Source organism: Mustela lutreola, chromosome 1 (assembly GCF_030435805.1).
Source record: "Mustela lutreola isolate mMusLut2 chromosome 1, mMusLut2.pri, whole genome shotgun sequence".
Taxonomy (NCBI): domain Eukaryota; kingdom Metazoa; phylum Chordata; class Mammalia; order Carnivora; family Mustelidae; genus Mustela; species Mustela lutreola.
In genome coordinates this window covers 106,750,384-106,767,312 of record NC_081290.1, presented here as the reverse complement: position 1 = coordinate 106,767,312, position 16,929 = coordinate 106,750,384, and the positions used below count along the sequence as shown (strand labels likewise).

The 16,929-nt window shown below is 36.2% G+C and overlaps 1 protein-coding gene across 3 annotated transcripts in view; it reads left to right on the top strand.

The window, feature by feature from the left end:
* The first annotated feature begins 206 nt into the window (after positions 1-206).
* The window catches only part of BANK1 (B cell scaffold protein with ankyrin repeats 1), a 307,483-nt gene continuing 290,760 nt past the window's right edge, over positions 207-16,929 (top strand). For 2 of the 3 annotated variants that reach the window (XM_059172136.1, XM_059172125.1), the window contains exon 1: positions 214-496. In XM_059172136.1, coding sequence (XP_059028119.1) covers positions 427-496 — 70 coding nt within the window. In that variant the 5' untranslated portion in view covers positions 214-426. Of the gene's footprint in view, positions 497-16,929 lie in introns of all 3 variants that reach the window. The other variant, XR_009353027.1, reaches the window with a different exon arrangement.

The window sequence follows — 16,929 nt, the reverse complement described above, 5'->3', positions numbered from 1 at the left end:
TTACTCCCCTTTCCCAGCAGATGTCTACTTCTGGTACCCCTATTTATTCCCGGAAGCGGGGGCATGGTGGAAGGCCTAGAATGGGTCAAGAGTTGGAGTGACCCGGAACGTTGCTCTCAGGTACTCCGAGTGAAAAGGTGAGGAGAGACCAGGACCAGAGAGTGTTCGGAGAAACGGAGCAGCCTAAAAAGCAGGCAAGCCTAAGCCCCGGGGTAGTTTCACTTCCTCAGTCGCCCCGCGAGGCCGGGCGGTGGCCCCGTGGCCTGAGCCCGGGGGCTGCGTTTCCGGACCCGCTGGCCGCAGCCACGGGGGGTGCTCTGACAAGGGGCGGCGGCCGAGAGAAGAGCTCGCCCGGGAAGCTCAGGCCGCGGGAGTCCGAGGCTCGGCGCGCATCCGTCCGCAGGCTGCCTGGCTTCGGCCGCTGCGATGCTGCCTGCGGCGTCGGTGCGGGCGGGCGGGAGCCGGGAGCGGACCTCCAGCGGCCCAGCGCCCCCAGGTGGGTGTTCGCGCGCGCCGGCAGCCACTGGGGAGGCCGGCAGGCCTCCGGGGCTGAGCGAGAATTGCGCTCCGGCCGCAGACGCCGGCGCGCCTCGGGGATGGGGCACCGGGGCGGCTCCTTCCCGCCGCCGCGCTCAGCCGCTCAGCCGGCGGCCCGGCCCCTCCGTGGCGGGCGTCTTTGAGAGGCAGTCTGGGGGGGGACAAGGTGGGAGCGTTCTGTGTTCGGACCCCCGTGCGCCGCCAACTTCGGAGTGCTTGGAACTTGCCAGAGCAACTGGGACGGGGGCGTCCAGTTTCTCCAGTCGCCTTGCGACGGGTTTTTAAGTGAAGCGCGTGTTTTAAAAAATCATGCATAATTCTAAAAATTAACGGGGCATTGCAAAACGGCCTGTCCGGTTTATCTGCCGGGCCTTTCAAATCCAGCCCGGTAAACTGCTAAGGGCGGACTGTGATCCGCTTATCGAACAGGTTACTCTGTGTCCAGCCTCCTCACTGGGCAGATTTTGCTGACTGAGAAACCGTCAGTGTTGTTGAATACGTAACTGGATTAATAGATCACGTGGAGGCAGGTGCACTCAATTCTTCCTGAGTGTTTCAAATGCATTTGCGAACTTTATAATGATTATAAAGTGTTCGGTTTTAAAATTTTGAAAAAGCCTTCGCTTGAGTATTAAAATTACTGGAGTCGTTCACAGTGAGAAATGCAACAAGAAAATCGGAGTGAAAATATTCATTTGCTAAATAGAATTTCTCATAGCTTACCAGCATTTTTTGAGGAATGTTGGTTCCCTTGGCTAGTGTTTATTTTTAATATAAAAATTTTAGAAGACTGCTTTTTTTAAAGTGGAAAATATATTTGTGACAATTTAAATGACAAGAAAGGAATTAGAGCCCTTGATATCTTAATGTGTTAACATTTGTGATTTCAGCCTAACGATTTAGTTAAACAGAATGGGCTACAGTTTGTTCAAACTTCTTGTTTGAACAGTTTAGCCAGAAAATGACTTTTATTCCAACTGGCACTCAAGAATACTTTGAAGTACTTGCTATTGTGAATAACGCTAGAGTGATGTGATCCAACTTTTAGCTCATTCTGATTATTACTGTTCGGTCTGTGTGTTTTTCTCCATTTACTTTGGTCCTTCCCCATATGGTATTTATCACTTATTTCATTTACTTCCATTGGCCAAGGTAATGGTCCCCCCCCCTTTTTAAAAAGATTTTATTTATTTATTTTAGAGAGAGAAAGAGAGCTCAGAGGGAGATTTAGAGAGAGAAGCAGATGCTGAGCAGGGAGCCAGATAGAGGCCTCCATCCCAGGACTCAGATCATGACCTAAGTTGAAGGCAGACTCTGAACCAATCACCCAGGCACCCCTGAAATGTTTTTCTTATAAGGAACTATCTTTTGATACTACCCATGCCTAGTCCTATGAATAGTCTTCTATGAGAACAAGTTCGATTAATTCTTTTAACACATGGAGAACCTTTTCACGTGACCTTTCTACCTGCTTTGGACAAGTGTTCCCAGAGCATGGTAGACTTCAGCTTAACATGACACGTTGTGGTAAAGTTAGTCCAACTTCATTTTAGAGAAGTGAAAGCTGAGACCCAAGTAGTGATTTTCCCATGGTCCCATAATTAATAATTATTTGAAGATCATCTATTCATGACTTCACCAACAATCTTCTATTCCCTACAAAAGTTGTGTAATAATATGAGTATAAAATGGTAAACAGTTTCATACCTATGAAGATTTTATATTTCTAGCAGTAGGTGTATGGTATATTATAATGACATCTATGTATGGTGTCACCAGAAAGATGGATGAGTAACCAACTTGTCTTTTAATGGAAGTAGGAAAAATATGATACCCAGTACTAAAACAATGTAAAAATGTTGCACAGTAGATGAAAATTCCATTTAGAGGGGCACCTGGGTGGCTCAGTGGGTTAAAGCCTCTGCTTTTGGTTCAGGTCATGATCCCAGGGGTCTGAGATCGAGCCCCGCATCAGGCTTTCTGCACAGTGGGGAGCCTGCTTTCTCCTCTCTCTCTGCCTGCCTCTCTGCCTACTTGTGATCTCTGTCAAAAAAATAAATAAAATCTTTAAAAAATTTTTCATTTAGAATGTATTTTTCTTTTTTATATTTAACTAGATACTGTTCTCTGATATCCAAATGAGAAATTTTGCCTTTGCTTTATTCCTGAAACTAGTGATTTTAAAAACAAATTTAATTTTTAACTGCTACCTTCAATAAGGACTGTTAAAGTGCAGATTTTTCCCCACCCCATAGTTTTTGTAGTTTTTATTAACATTATTTGATGCCTCCAATGAAGAGAGTTTAGGCACCTACCCTGTCTCACCATGTGCTAGATGCTTATATGCAACTTGTGAGGGACTCAGTTCTCTCTTTGTCTTAAAGTTATTGAAGATTTGAAGCTTTCCATTCTGACTGCAGTCTTCTAACATAGCAAATAACATTGATTTTGTGTTCCAAGGAAATACCCTGGTTCTATTCTGGTGACTGGTAAAACTTGCCTCCTTTAGACAGCTGGAAATGTTCTGATAAGGTTACTTTTGCTGAGATTTTAAAGAGAGGTAGCTCTCTTATGGTGTTTTCATTTTAATGTGAAATAATTCTATAATATCGCTTAGGGTTTTTGACTTAAACAGCAATGTATGTGATGTATACTTGGAAAATCAGCGAGAATTTTTCCACGGATTTGTTGGTGATCATGCGCTCTGGACTCAGACCACCTTGCATCAGTCTGCTTTATTACTTACTTACTGTTTGACCTTGGATAAATAACTAAATCTGTCATTATCTCAGTTTATTCATTTAAAAAGCAGAAGTGGAGAGAACAATAACACTTATTTGAAAGAGTAGCTTTGAGAATTAAAAGAGAAAAAATGCATGTGAAGTGATGTTCACGGTACCATAGCAAATAGTAATTGCTTAATACATGATAGCTGTTATTTTAATTCTTAGGTCATTGGTCAATAGTGTCATATTCACATATAAAAGATAGAGTTTATATTGAGAAAACAAACTCTTTTGAATTGGGGGAAAACTTGAATGAAGGCATCAAGCTCCCACATGAAACAGATGAGGGAATATGGCTTCCTGTAGAAAGATGCTGCCTATCCTTGGGGAAATATTGTGGTTAATAGTTCTGAGAGGAGAAAAAGAAGAACCCACAGTGGGAAGAACTAAGCATAAATTGATTAAAAGGACATTGGACTAGGGCATTTATAAGGAAGAAAAAATGGGAATTTAATAGGACAAAATGAGAACATGTTTTATTTTCCCGTATCACAGAGTACCAGTTGTGACCCAGTTCAAAATATATATGTATGTAAATGTATGTGGAAAAGTAAGGATTGAACTGAACATTATGGGATACTTCATTGAATTATAAGATGATGGAGAATCTCCTTTACCAAAATATTTACAACGTGTTTTAAAAACTCCAATATAAAGAGTATTATTCCTGCCAAATATATGTTGCAGGTTTTAAGAACTTAAATAACTGTTACCTGATTACATGAGTTACATTGTCATTTTATTACTTTCTTTATATATTATAGAATATCTTACAGTAATTTCAGAGACAGCTATGAAATAATAATAGGAAGGGCAAATATTCCAGAAGTTATTATTTAAAAATAAGTTGTTTTGTGGCCTTGTGATTCTTTGCTGTTCTAAATATAAAGAATGGTATCTAAGTTTCACTGGCAGACATTGAAATAGTCCAGGTGGTAAAAATATTGATATTATATGGAATTCTATCCCTCTTGAATGTATTTTTTACTCAGAGAAAAAGAATTATATTTTTAAACATTTACCTGAACAGAAATTTCTTTGTTGTTTTCAAGTCCTCCACATTGAAATAATCCAGAAAGACCACTTCCCTTTCTAATCATGAGAAGTAATTTTTCAATGCCTTGTGGTCTTTTATAAGATTTCCTGTGTGTCCAATCAATTAAAATAAGTTATGCCTTATCACACTATGTGTCATGTTTTCCTTTCTTTTTAAGCTCTTATACTGCTTTTCTGTATTAGCAATTCCCATGCTTTCATTTTTAATGTGTTCCACTTTATAAAGGCATTCTAAAAGGTGCAAGAACAGTTTCTTACTTGGAATTTCATTTACCATATGCCTCATTTTTAATTATGATCCATGCTGAAGACTAAGTCTCACCCTTTGGTAAGAATCAATATTCCATTCATTTTTTGTTCTAACTTTGCCGTAAGAAGGATCATGCCTAACTTTCAGAAAAATAACATAGTGCCAAGACCACTTGAAATCCTGGCCTTCTTTTAAGACTGCATTTATTGTGTCAACTACTTTGAATTCATATGATATGGATATCACATTACCTTGATAAGTGAGAACATCAGAAGATTAGCACCTACTCTGAATAAGAAGTTATATCGTTGGTGTTCCTGGGTGGCTCAGTGATCATGATCACTGACCTCCGGCTCAGGTCATGATCCCAGGGTCCTGGGATAGAGCCCCACAAAGGGCTCTCTGCTCAGCAGGGAGCCTGCTTCCCCACCTGCTTCTCTGTCTACTTGTGATCTCTCTCTGTCAAATAAATAAAATCTTCAAAAAAAGTTATATCATTCAGTACAATTATATGAAAGTATGTAATAATTCATTACTTTATTTCATTTCCTACAACAGCTTTTCTAAACTATTAAAGTTGTAACGTCTAAGTCATCATATCTTTTTTGGAGGGTGTAGAGAGTAGAGAAACACCCACATCAGAGATGTGGGGAAGAAACCTACAATATCAAAGTGGTATGATTCTGTGAAATCACGTTACTAGAATGACAAACTGTAGAGTATTTCTTGGGACTGTGTGAAGAATCCCTAAGATTTAACCACTTTCCTCATTGGTTGATTGCATTTTATTTCGATTTAATAGACTGATATAAAATCTCAGGAGACAACTGCATTTTAGTACAATTAGTGAACTACTGGGTCACTAATGAGGAAGTCAGTGAGATAAAATTGAAGCAAAATTCTACCTTCAGTTCAGTTAATGAGGTACTTGCGTTAATTCTGTCATCACTTTTCAATAAAACTTTAGAACTTTCACTACTCCAGGCACTTCTTTATAGACCAGAGACCCCTTTTTATCATGCTCTGTCCATCTGTACCCATGTTAAATGGGTAAAACCATGTATCATTCAGATTCTTGGAAACAGTCACTTGGGTCAAGAAGAGACACTAACTTCAGAGGCAGCTTGCTGCTTTTGCTTACTAGCCAATGATGTGCTTTGTCTGGCTTTTGCAGATTTGTTGGACTCAACAAACCTTTCCTTTCAAAAAAGAGAATGAGACTTCTGTCAGTGGAAGGGTACTGTTTGATGACACACAATAGAGGATGACCGTCAGTTGACTCTCGTCCACAATGGATGATTAGAAAGATGAGTTGAGGGAATTGAGGACTGAAAGCAGGAGAGATAGTCTTAGTTTCTGACTTTCCATTTCTAGCTCATGTAAGACCTAGCTGCACTTGTTCTTCTGATCTGGTCTCCATAAAATGCCTGTAGTATCCTTACAATTGCCTTCTTTTTAGGTGAACAAGTTTGAACGAGTTCTCTTTATTTGGAGGAAAAGATTTTGGACTAGAATGCCTTGAAATTTGAACTTTTCCTGTTTTATTTCTCCAATACTACCTCTCCTGTTTCTGTAAACTTCTTTTCTTTTAGAAAGTTGTTGTTATTGTTAAAATGATGTCTGCTATGCATCTTCCATCCAAAGTTAATCAAAGTTATATCTTTTATGCACTGAGAATAGGATGTCTTATAAGTCTAATAATCCTCCTGATAAGAATATTTGGAATTATCTTGCTTTGGTACTGAAATTTGAAGAAAATTCATGCAGTTATTTTTGTCTCTAAACTTAAAGACCCTAGAGTTGGTGAGGAAATAATTCAAAGTTTAATATTCTAAGAGTTAATCAGTGTTAAGTTTAGAATTTTGAATTATGTAGTTATAAAGCTGTATTAATTATAAAATTATAACTTTTTAAATGTTTTTAATAAGATGTTTTTATAAAATTGGTGGTGTGCTGTTTGGGAGGAATTTTAAAAATGTATTTAAATTGGGGCATACAGAGTGAGAGAATGCCTATGACATTTATCTTGGTAAAAGCAGAAGTGGAGGTATAAAAGTAGCATAGCTTACTAGCTATTCTCTCAGTACCCCTGGGGGATTAAGTTTTTCAAAATAAGGGCAGCACTTGAGAAATCAGCATTTATTAAATGAATCATGCTTTTCCCAGTAAGTTAAAATACAGTTGATCCTTAACATTAATTTGAACTGTGCAGGTTCACATATACATGTTTTGTTTTTGATACAGTATCATACATTAAATGTATTTTCTCTTTGATATGATTTTCTTGACATTTTCTTTTTCTACAGCTTATTTTATTGTAAGAATATAGTATATAATACATATAGCATACAAACTGTGTTAATTGACTATGTTATTGATAAGGCCTCTGGTCAATAGTAGGCTATTGGTAGTTAAGTTTTTGAGGAATCACAAGTTAGACGCAGTATTTTCAACTGCATGGGAGGCTGGTGCCTCTAACCCCTGCGTTGATCAAGTGTCAGCTATACCACCTTTGCCATATAATAAAGTCTTACATATCTTAGAATATGAATTCTGATTTCTCTATTCTGTTCCAGTTGTATTTGTTTATTTCAGAGCCAGTATCTGGTAAGGAAAGTACTCCTAAGAGATCTTCTTTTCCATAGTTTTCTTGTTTCTTATTAGATATTCTTCCATTCTTCCACTTCCATTTAGAGATTATTTTATCTACTTCTCCTTCCATGAAACAATTGGAATATTGTTTAACACTTGATTTAGAGGCATTTAATGAAAGCAATCTCACCGTTTTAAACAGAAAGAAATTTAATATAGGAAGTTGAGTTTTTATATAACGATGTTGGGGGTTTGGGAGCAATCTCTAGTCTTGGTCATCAGGAATCATTTTGCTAACAAAGCTACAGGAACCAGTTTTCATAATCGGCCAGGGGGATCTGCTAATTTATTACTATCAGGAAGCTGGGGAATCAGAAGGCACTGAACCTGCTTGTTAGCACCTGGAACAGACTAGGCCAGGATCCCAAGAATTTCTGGCTCATGAGCCATCTCCTATTTGCTGGATCTGCACCAACAAAAATAGATGCCTTTCATTCCATTGGAATGGTATAATATTTATATACTAATTTGAGGAGAATCAACTTTAAATGTTACTAAATCTTCTATTGGATTAATTGGTGTAGAAAATTCTGCATATGAAAGATCCTAGGTTTCAAAAGAAACATACAATAACTTGGCTTACTTAAGTCAAATGATAAAGTTGGGAACTTTCCACTCATTCATGTTATAACCACATGAAAGTTGAACTTTTCCTGTTGTGGTTCTGTGAACAAATGTGACAAAGTATTGCTTTCTATATTTAAAATGTCCTCCCATGTAAGTCAATTTTCTCACAAAACTCTTTAAAATTCTTTAAATCATTAATTGTGACCTTTATATAGAAGTAGCTAATGTTTTATTGGTTAGTTATAAATTGTGTAAGATATTACAATAAAAAAAAGCATGCAATGCCTTTTTAATAGAAATTTAAGGTAGATCTTTGGATATGCATATAGAATTGCAGCTTAAAATATATCAAGGTTTTTATTTATATTACAGAGCAGTCAAACTAATCTCTCACCTGTTTTCCTAACATTTTTCCAATTTGACATTGATATTAAATATTATTTTAAATACAACTAAATATGGCCACCTTTGTTGATTGATTGCCTATACAATATCTCTGTCTAGCTATATCAATTCAAATATGGGAACTGTCACTTATTCTGTGACTTTGAGCAAATTACTCCTGTAAAATCCAATTTCTTTATATCTGAAATAGGTAGCACACCTATTTTTGATATAATTAAATGTAATTCTATTTGTAAAGTGCCTAGAGCATTCAGAGCAGGTGCTTAGCAAATGGCAAATGTTATTACTTTTCAGCATGAGGTAGTATTCAAATTTCACTTTATTAGAAGGAATGTGTTTACATGGCTCTTTCTTAGCACTTCTGGTGTCACATACTTATGAATCTCAAGATGGAGAGCCTCATATAAATGTTCTTTCAGTTGTCCTGTTCAATTTTTCTGATTGCTATATTAAACACAGGAATATCTCAAATGTGCTTCTCTGGGTATTCCCTACAGATTGGACTTATTGAAACCCATGATCTGCTATGAAAAAAATTATATGATTTTATATGTGAAATTGTATATTGTCTTCAGGGAAAATAGTTAGTGGGTAAAGAACACTTATCCCATTTTGAGAATTCTGTTTTTATATCATATTATTTTAAAATAAAAATGTGATTTTTTTATTTTCTTTATTCTTGAAGATTTATATATTATCTGTATATTATCTTCCATCCCTTCGCCCCCCACCCCACCAAAGAAGAAAACAACACACATGGAAACTGGGTCATAGTAGAGTTGATTCAGAGTCTTTTAATTTTTGTGATGAAGGCATTTCTAATATCCTCATATAGGTAAAAATAAGTTGATACAGTTGTATAGATAAAGCTTTAGTGATATTTTCAGAATTGCTTTAATTATGTCTAAACAGTTTGGTCCCCAAAGAGTGTAAGTCTATACAATGTCTCACCTAGATCTTTGAGGGTCAGGAGAATAATAGAAATGTCCACCTAAGCAAATAGTTCTAAGTAACCTATGAGTAATTAGAAAGTACTAGTTATGGAAAGAAAGAGAGGGCTTTTCTATTCTCTTGTGAGGACCAGTCTGCTGAGAAGTTAGCAATTAACACATACTTCATCTCTGCTTCTCCTTAGAAAAATACAGAAGATTCATTTAAAAAGTATGTTTATATTTTATGATATTATTTTCAAATATTTTATTACTTTATGACTCCTTAGAATAATTTTATCATCTGGTAAATATAAAAATCTAGGCTCCTCATTCTTTAGGTAATTCTGTTACAAGACCTCTTTGTACCTCATGATGAAAAGAGAAAAGAGCATTTGGTAAGACTTGCAACATAGTAGGTGCTCTGCGATTGATAGTTATCATGTCTGTTTCTAGGTGAGTCAAATGGGTGGACTCGTGGGACATTATGAAAGCTGACTCATAACTTCTTTTGTCTGGTGGCCAATACCTGAAAAACCTGAGCTCATAGTCCCAGGGCTTGCTTGCTTTAGTGCTGTGCTGCATGAACGGTATTATGTAGCATAAATGTTCCTTGGAAAAATTGTTCTATAAAATCAGTTTTGAATGTGCATACTGGGACATTCCAGTGGTCTGAGAAATTCTGCAACTAACAGTGTATCTTCAATTTTCTCTAGTCCATTGTTTCACAAATGTATTTAATCATGGAATGCATTGTCATCTTAACACTGGTAGAGAGAAAGGGTTTTTTTGCACCAAGTTTTTATCCCTGTTAAATGGCAAATAGTTCTTGAGAGGATGGTTCTTTCAAACCAGAGGTCGGTTACACTGCTTTTAACCATATTTTCCTCAGTGCTCTGGCCACCTTTTGAGTGAGAGGGAGATGGGCTATATAAGGGCTATATCTATATTAGGAATAGAAACAGAAGAAGATATAGAGTAGGCAAAATGATATTAACAGGCTGTGTAGGGCACACAAGATTTGGCCGTTTCTTTAATTCCCTTATGATTAATTCTTACTATTCAAATGAGGACTTTGATTGTGAGATGCGCCAGAGAAAATCGGAGGAAAATTAGAAGGGGATCATCTGTTAAGAAAAGTAAAGTTGTATGAATGCAATAAGACTGGATATGTGTGGGGCACCTGGATGGCTCAGTCAGTTAAGTGTCTGCCTTTAGCTCGGGTCATGATTCCGAGGTCCTGGAATCAAGCCCTCCTTCGGGCTCACTGCTCATTGAAGATTCTGCTTCTCTCTCTGCCCATGCCCCACTCAGGCACCCTCTCTCTCTCAAATAAATAAGTAAAACCTTAAAAAAAAGACTGGGGAAATGCATACCATATTCTAAATATAAGAGTTTTTTGGAGTGTGTGTGCTTATGCAATTGGTATTTAAATAGTATGTATGTGTCTCAACCGAGCAACTGATTTTACAGATATTTTCACATGTCAGACTACATAAACCAGTCACTATGTCAATAATCATGTAAGCCATGTAAGTAGCCTCACGTTGTTCAAATATTGGGATTTTATTCATCAGAACATTCCAAAGTTAAGATCAAGATTAAGTTGACTATCTGGTTATAGCCAGATAGTTTACATGTTAGAAATATTTGTAAGTGGAACACACCTTTGAAGCCAGCATAGGTTATTAGGAGTCACACAAGTAAATTACTGCTGAAATATTTTTCTGATGGAAACAATAATAACTGATATAAATGCAAATAGTTTAAGCTGAGAATTTTATGTCTTGGAGATTGACAAACAGTGCATGTAAACAACACTAATAAGACAATGGCTTTTATTACTCACATAGATTGGATGCTCTTGAAAGGAGGGAGTAGCATCTGACATCTGCTTAGCAGAGGTAAGCACATTAGTAGATGCTTGCTGATTTGCTGGTAACACAAGAGTAACAGTAAAGTCACCAAATTAAGTTTATGGAAAGGATAAATGAAGTTATAGCCATTTCTGAATTCCCCACTTCTGAGTTATAAATCTAGCTATAGATAACAACCCTGGTTTCAACTTTCCTTTTCAAATCAGTTTGCAGAAGGGCTTTCTTTAATTATGAAAAAAAATTAAAAATTCACAAAACCTTTTACATAAAGATAATTTTAGGGCATTTTCCAATATTAAATTAACTTTTAATCTGATAACAACTAATTTATTTTTATTGAAATGTTTATAACTTATAATATTTAGCTTATATTTAAAATATCTTCTGGGGCAAATAGAAAAAAATCTGATCAGTGTCTAAAAGCAAATAAAATTTAATACCCTTCTTGTGTGTCTAGAAGATGAAAATTTTTTATTGTTTTTTCTAGAATAATACTTGCACATAATTGAAAATATGTACAATGGCTAAAAAAATAGGAAAAGACATGGTATATATACTTGTACTTTTTATTTTTCTGTGTTTACTTTTAACAATTTTACTTGTTCAGCTTTGCAGTGTTAATATATGTAATATTCGTTTATGCACTTAAAAGTTACATTTGTATAGCAGTTTGGTGTCCTGTTATTCATAAATATTTCAGTTTTGCTCTCTTCATATAAATCTATTGTACAGTGTTTAAAAAGAAAAGAAAATCCACAAAGATTTATTGGATAAAGATCATCCTCCATACAAAACCATTACTAACCTAAAGAAAGAGTGAATAATTTTTTTTAAAGATTTTATTTATTTTATTTGACAGAGAGAAATCACAAGTAGTTGGAGAGGCAGGCAGAGAGAGAGAGAGAGAGGGTAGCAGGCTCCCTGCTGAGCAGAGAGCCCGATGCGGGACTCGATGCCAAGACCCTGAGATCATGACCTGAGCCGAAGGCAGCGGCTTAACCCACTGAGCCACCCAGGTGCCCGATAGTGGATAATTTTTAATGATATAGGAAATACTTTTTCACTGTGCTGGATTTGAAGTAAAAAAAAGCATAGGATTGGGTGCCCGGGTGCTCAGTCAGTTAACCACCTGCCTTGGGCTCAAGTGTGATCTCAGGGTCCTGGGAAAGTCTGATCTCAGGGTCCTGGGATCTAGCCCCACATTAGGCTCCCTGCTCAGCAGGGAGTCTGCTTCTCCCTCTCCTTCTGCACCCCCCCCCCCCGCTCCTACTCTGTCTCTTCAATAAACAAAAATCTAAAACAAACAAACAAGCAACAAAAGAAAACCCAACACACAACGGATCAAGTAGTGGCTCTGTCACTAATGAATGATATGACTCTCTGATGCCCAGGAGACATTATTTATATTGATGATCACATTAATTCTTCATAAGAATGATTGGCTCATAATACTAATTCAATTAATATCTCTTATTTTAGGAGAAAACCACTGCAGAAATTAAAATTGCTTTCTCTAGGCATTTGGGATTGAGGATATCCATCAAGAAAGAGTGGACTAATGCCTTTATTGTCTATGCAGGAGTAATTATCCTTTATTCATTCACTGTTCAAACATTTATTCTTGATCTGTGCTAGGTTCAAGAAACACATAAAAAGGTGGCTTCAGCCCTCGGAGACTACACTTAAGTGAAATAAGGATGGGAAAAGCTGAATGGAACTATTTCTTTTTACCTACATTCTGATTGAACATCAGATGACTCAAAAACCTTCACTGCTGAGATCTGAATAATTTGGTTATGATAACTAGTTAGCAGGGTGAGCTACAGCTAAGAGTGTTCACTGTGACTACTGGGGGTGACTCTTGATGCATAACTTCTGTTCCAGGAAGTCACTACTCATTTCAGAAGGCGGTCATGAGTGTAGTCCCCTGGGACAGCATTTTGCAAATTTCAGTCATTTTCACAAAACCTTCCTCAAATTTTTGGCTATTGTACCCTCTTGTTTAAGAAAAAAATTCTTTAATATTTTTTTTAGCTTAAACATATTTTAAAGGAACATTTACATCACTACCATAAATGAAAAATCATTACCACTCGCCCTAAAGAGAAGGTGGCCATACAAATAAACAGATTGAAAATAAAATAATGTTGAAAAATTATAGGTTAGGACAGGTTCTGGGCACATAGATCCACCTCTGTTTGATAGTGTTAGAGTTCATGAAGTCACAGGAGCTTCAATCTAAGACACTATCCTTTACCAAATCAAAGTTGAAGAAATATTCTGAAGGGAATGACTTTCTCGGATTCGCTGTCACTATGTTTCTGGGAGTTGGCATCCCACCCGCTGGCTAATGCTGTCCTCCAAAGGCCAAGTTCACCTTACAGAAGGTTGAAATGAAGTTTTATTTAGCACTTACAGGTGTCAGGAACGATGATAAATTCTCTACATAGTTTATCTCATTTATTTCTCACAACAACAGATTTCATAGGTGATATTATCTGTTCATTATAAATGGGGGAATCCAAGCTCAGAGAGGTTAATTATTTGCTTGAAGCTGGCTGAATTAGGATTCCAAGACAGCCTGATTCCAAAGCCTGACCTCCTAGCCACTCTATAACTCTCTGAAATAATCTCATTTTAGTCTCACAAAAACACACATGTACACTCATGTTAGAAAAGCATTCCTCCCATGTGGACATTTCCATTTCAGTGAAGTAGTCATGTATATAGAAAGTCATTTTAATAGAAAATAAGTAACATAAAAGATGATATTGTTACCCATTAATAGGCCAACATTGAAACATTCTTTGCAAGGGATAGAATAAGCAACCACAGTTTCTAACTAATAATTGTAAACTTTTAGAAAGTTTTGCTGCTTTCAGGGTCCTTAGAGGTTAATGAAATAACAGGAACTGAAATATCTACAACATAATGCTAGAAAAACAATGTCTTTAATGAAGGTCACTGGATATTTAAAATCATCAAGGCTGGAATAGAGATGTGATTAAAATATATTGCAAAATGGCTACAATGAAGAGTACTCTAAAAGTGGAAGGCTAATAATTTGTGTCTGCCTAATGCTTTGCGACCTTAAAGGAATTTTCAAACCCTACTAATTGACTTTTAGAAAATTCTCCTAATGTATCATTTACTTTGACTCAGTGAGAAATCTAAACAATGATCATTTAAACTATTTAATCAGGGTCATCCTGCAAACACTCTGTGAGGAAAGCAGAAAGTATATTGCATATGTATCTGTTCTACTTCAGAAGGCTTTAGGAAAGGCCTAGAAAAGTAACTTTTTCTAAAAGTCTTTAGCAAAGGACCTAGAGCTGAAGTAGTGTTCAGATGTTTGATAGACAGAATAATGGCTCCCCTAAAGTGTCTACATCTTAATCCCTGGAGCTGTGAATACGTTAGGCTACATGGCAAAGGTTACAGCTGGAATTAAGATTGCTATATCAATTTACCTTGAGATGGAGAGATGATCATGGACTATCCAACTGGACCCAACGTAATCACAAAGGTCCTTATAAGACAAAGAGAGAGGCATTAGAGGGGAACCAGAGACAGGGCAGCAGCATGAGAAGGACTCAGCCCAATTTTGCTGGCTTGAAGATGGAATGGGGCCATGAGCCAGGAGCTGTGGATGACTTCTAGAAAATGCAAATAAATAGATTCTTTCCTAATGCCTCCAGAGGAACGTAGCCTTGCCAATGTTTTGATTTTAGCTTACTGGGACCTGTTTCAGACTTCTAACCTTCAAAACTGTCAGATAATAAATTTGTATTACTTTATGCCACAAGTTTATGGTGATCTTACATGGCAGCAATAGGAAATGAATGCAGATTTTTTAAACATGTGGATACCACAAGGACAAAGAGTAGCATGAATATCACAGATCAGGTCATATCTATCAGACTTCACACACCATCAGTCTAATTAAAACACTGGATTATAACCATGAGGAAATAAACTTTTATAAAATGTAAACAGCATATCAATAATACCATTAGGTGGTTATCTTTGGCAAGATATATCCTTATTCATTATTGGAACCTCTCTCTGGAATTCACTGTTGTTTTAATAGTGAAATAAAAAAGGAAGTCCCATTATTGTTTGTTCACGTTTGGAGTTTTTAATCCGTTTAATAATCCTTATCATTAATGCTACTGGCTGCTGTTGCTATCACAGTTCTTACTAGTACAGATCTGTGAGCTTCATAAAGTATCTACTTTTTCAGTGCCTCAGGTACCACAAGTGCAAAATGGGATAGGAAGAGCATATGCTCACAGGGTTCTTCTTATGAGGTTAAAAGAAGTTAATTCTTATAAACACCAAAACAGTCATTGGCACATATTAAGAACTAGCTACATTTAGTCAGTTTTATTGTAATTATCATCATCATTGTTATAATCCCTGCTACGCTTATCAGTGAGTGCTGAATGCCATGACCTATTCTGATACACAGGCTTCAGATTTTCTTTCTAGGAATTACGGATTAGTATCCCCATTTTTTCAGGTTAAGAAACTGAAACAACTTAATCAGGTTGAGGAGTGAGGACTGTTCTGATACATCTAGCTAAACTTCTAGGTTTAGTGCTAGATGCCATCTGCTTCCACTACATAAAGATTTTCTGTCCCAGCCCTTCGAAGGACAAAGATACTCTGAGAGATAACGGATTTAGATGTGCACTTTTCATAAAAGGTCACTAATATTGTATTATAGTTCTACTCTGTTTACTCTGAATGTGAACCATTTTTAACCCTGGTAGAGAATTATTTTGAAACTGTTTTCTCCTAGTGATAAAAATTTGGTTGGAGCCAGACTGGTTAGGCATGAATAGAACCATATGTGATAAAATCTTTAAGGGAATTTTCTTATAAAAGTATTATATATATGCATTGTAAACATTTTAAAAATGGAAAAATATCAGAATAAAATTATAATATACCACAGTCTTCTCCTCAGAAATAAGTGTTGTTAATATTTATCTTGAATTAATGAGTTTGTATGTGCATTCATAAAGAGTTCACATTGTATATATCGTTTTGAAATCTTCAATCTGATTTGCACATTGATTCATGATACATTTTCATTCTTTTATGTCAAAAGAGACATTTTGTAAAATTTAAATCTTTTAAATTTGTTAAGTAGTTCAATTCTGCATTTTGTGATATTGAAGGACTTACTGATACTTTCTTTCCAAGATAATACTTTTACATTAACCCTAGGATAAATAAAATCAGAAGATTCTTCAATTACAGGTCTTAATGCAATATTACAATAAACTACCTCGTATTGAGGTAATTTCTAAAAATCCATTCCTTTTTCTAATATGTAAATTCCTTTAAGGGCAGGAATTGTCCTTTACAATCTTTATATCTCTTAAAGTCTGAACAGTTGTTTTGAATAATAATCATTAAGTGGTTATTAAGTAAATATATGAAAAGGTATAAATGATTATGAAATTGATATTGAGGTATTGTTGTCAACGTTATACTTATGGATAATTATGGAAAATATCCTGCTAAATGTCAAAATGCTGGATCTGAAAATCCAAGCAATGAGTGAGACTATAAAATGTTAGAACATTTTAAATAGGTGATGGGGATTGAGGAGGGCACTTGTCATAATGAGCACCAGGTAATGTATGGAATTATTGAATCACTGTATAGTACACTTGAAACTAGTATCACACTATATGTTAACTAAATGGAATTAAAATAAAACATTTAAAAAAAGAAATTAAAACAAAAATACTGTAGAGCAGTGAGGGTCAAGATCCAGAAGGTAGGAACAAATATGTGTTAAATATGACTGTTTGGAACTGTTAATAATTTCTAATGAATGAACTGTATCATTCATC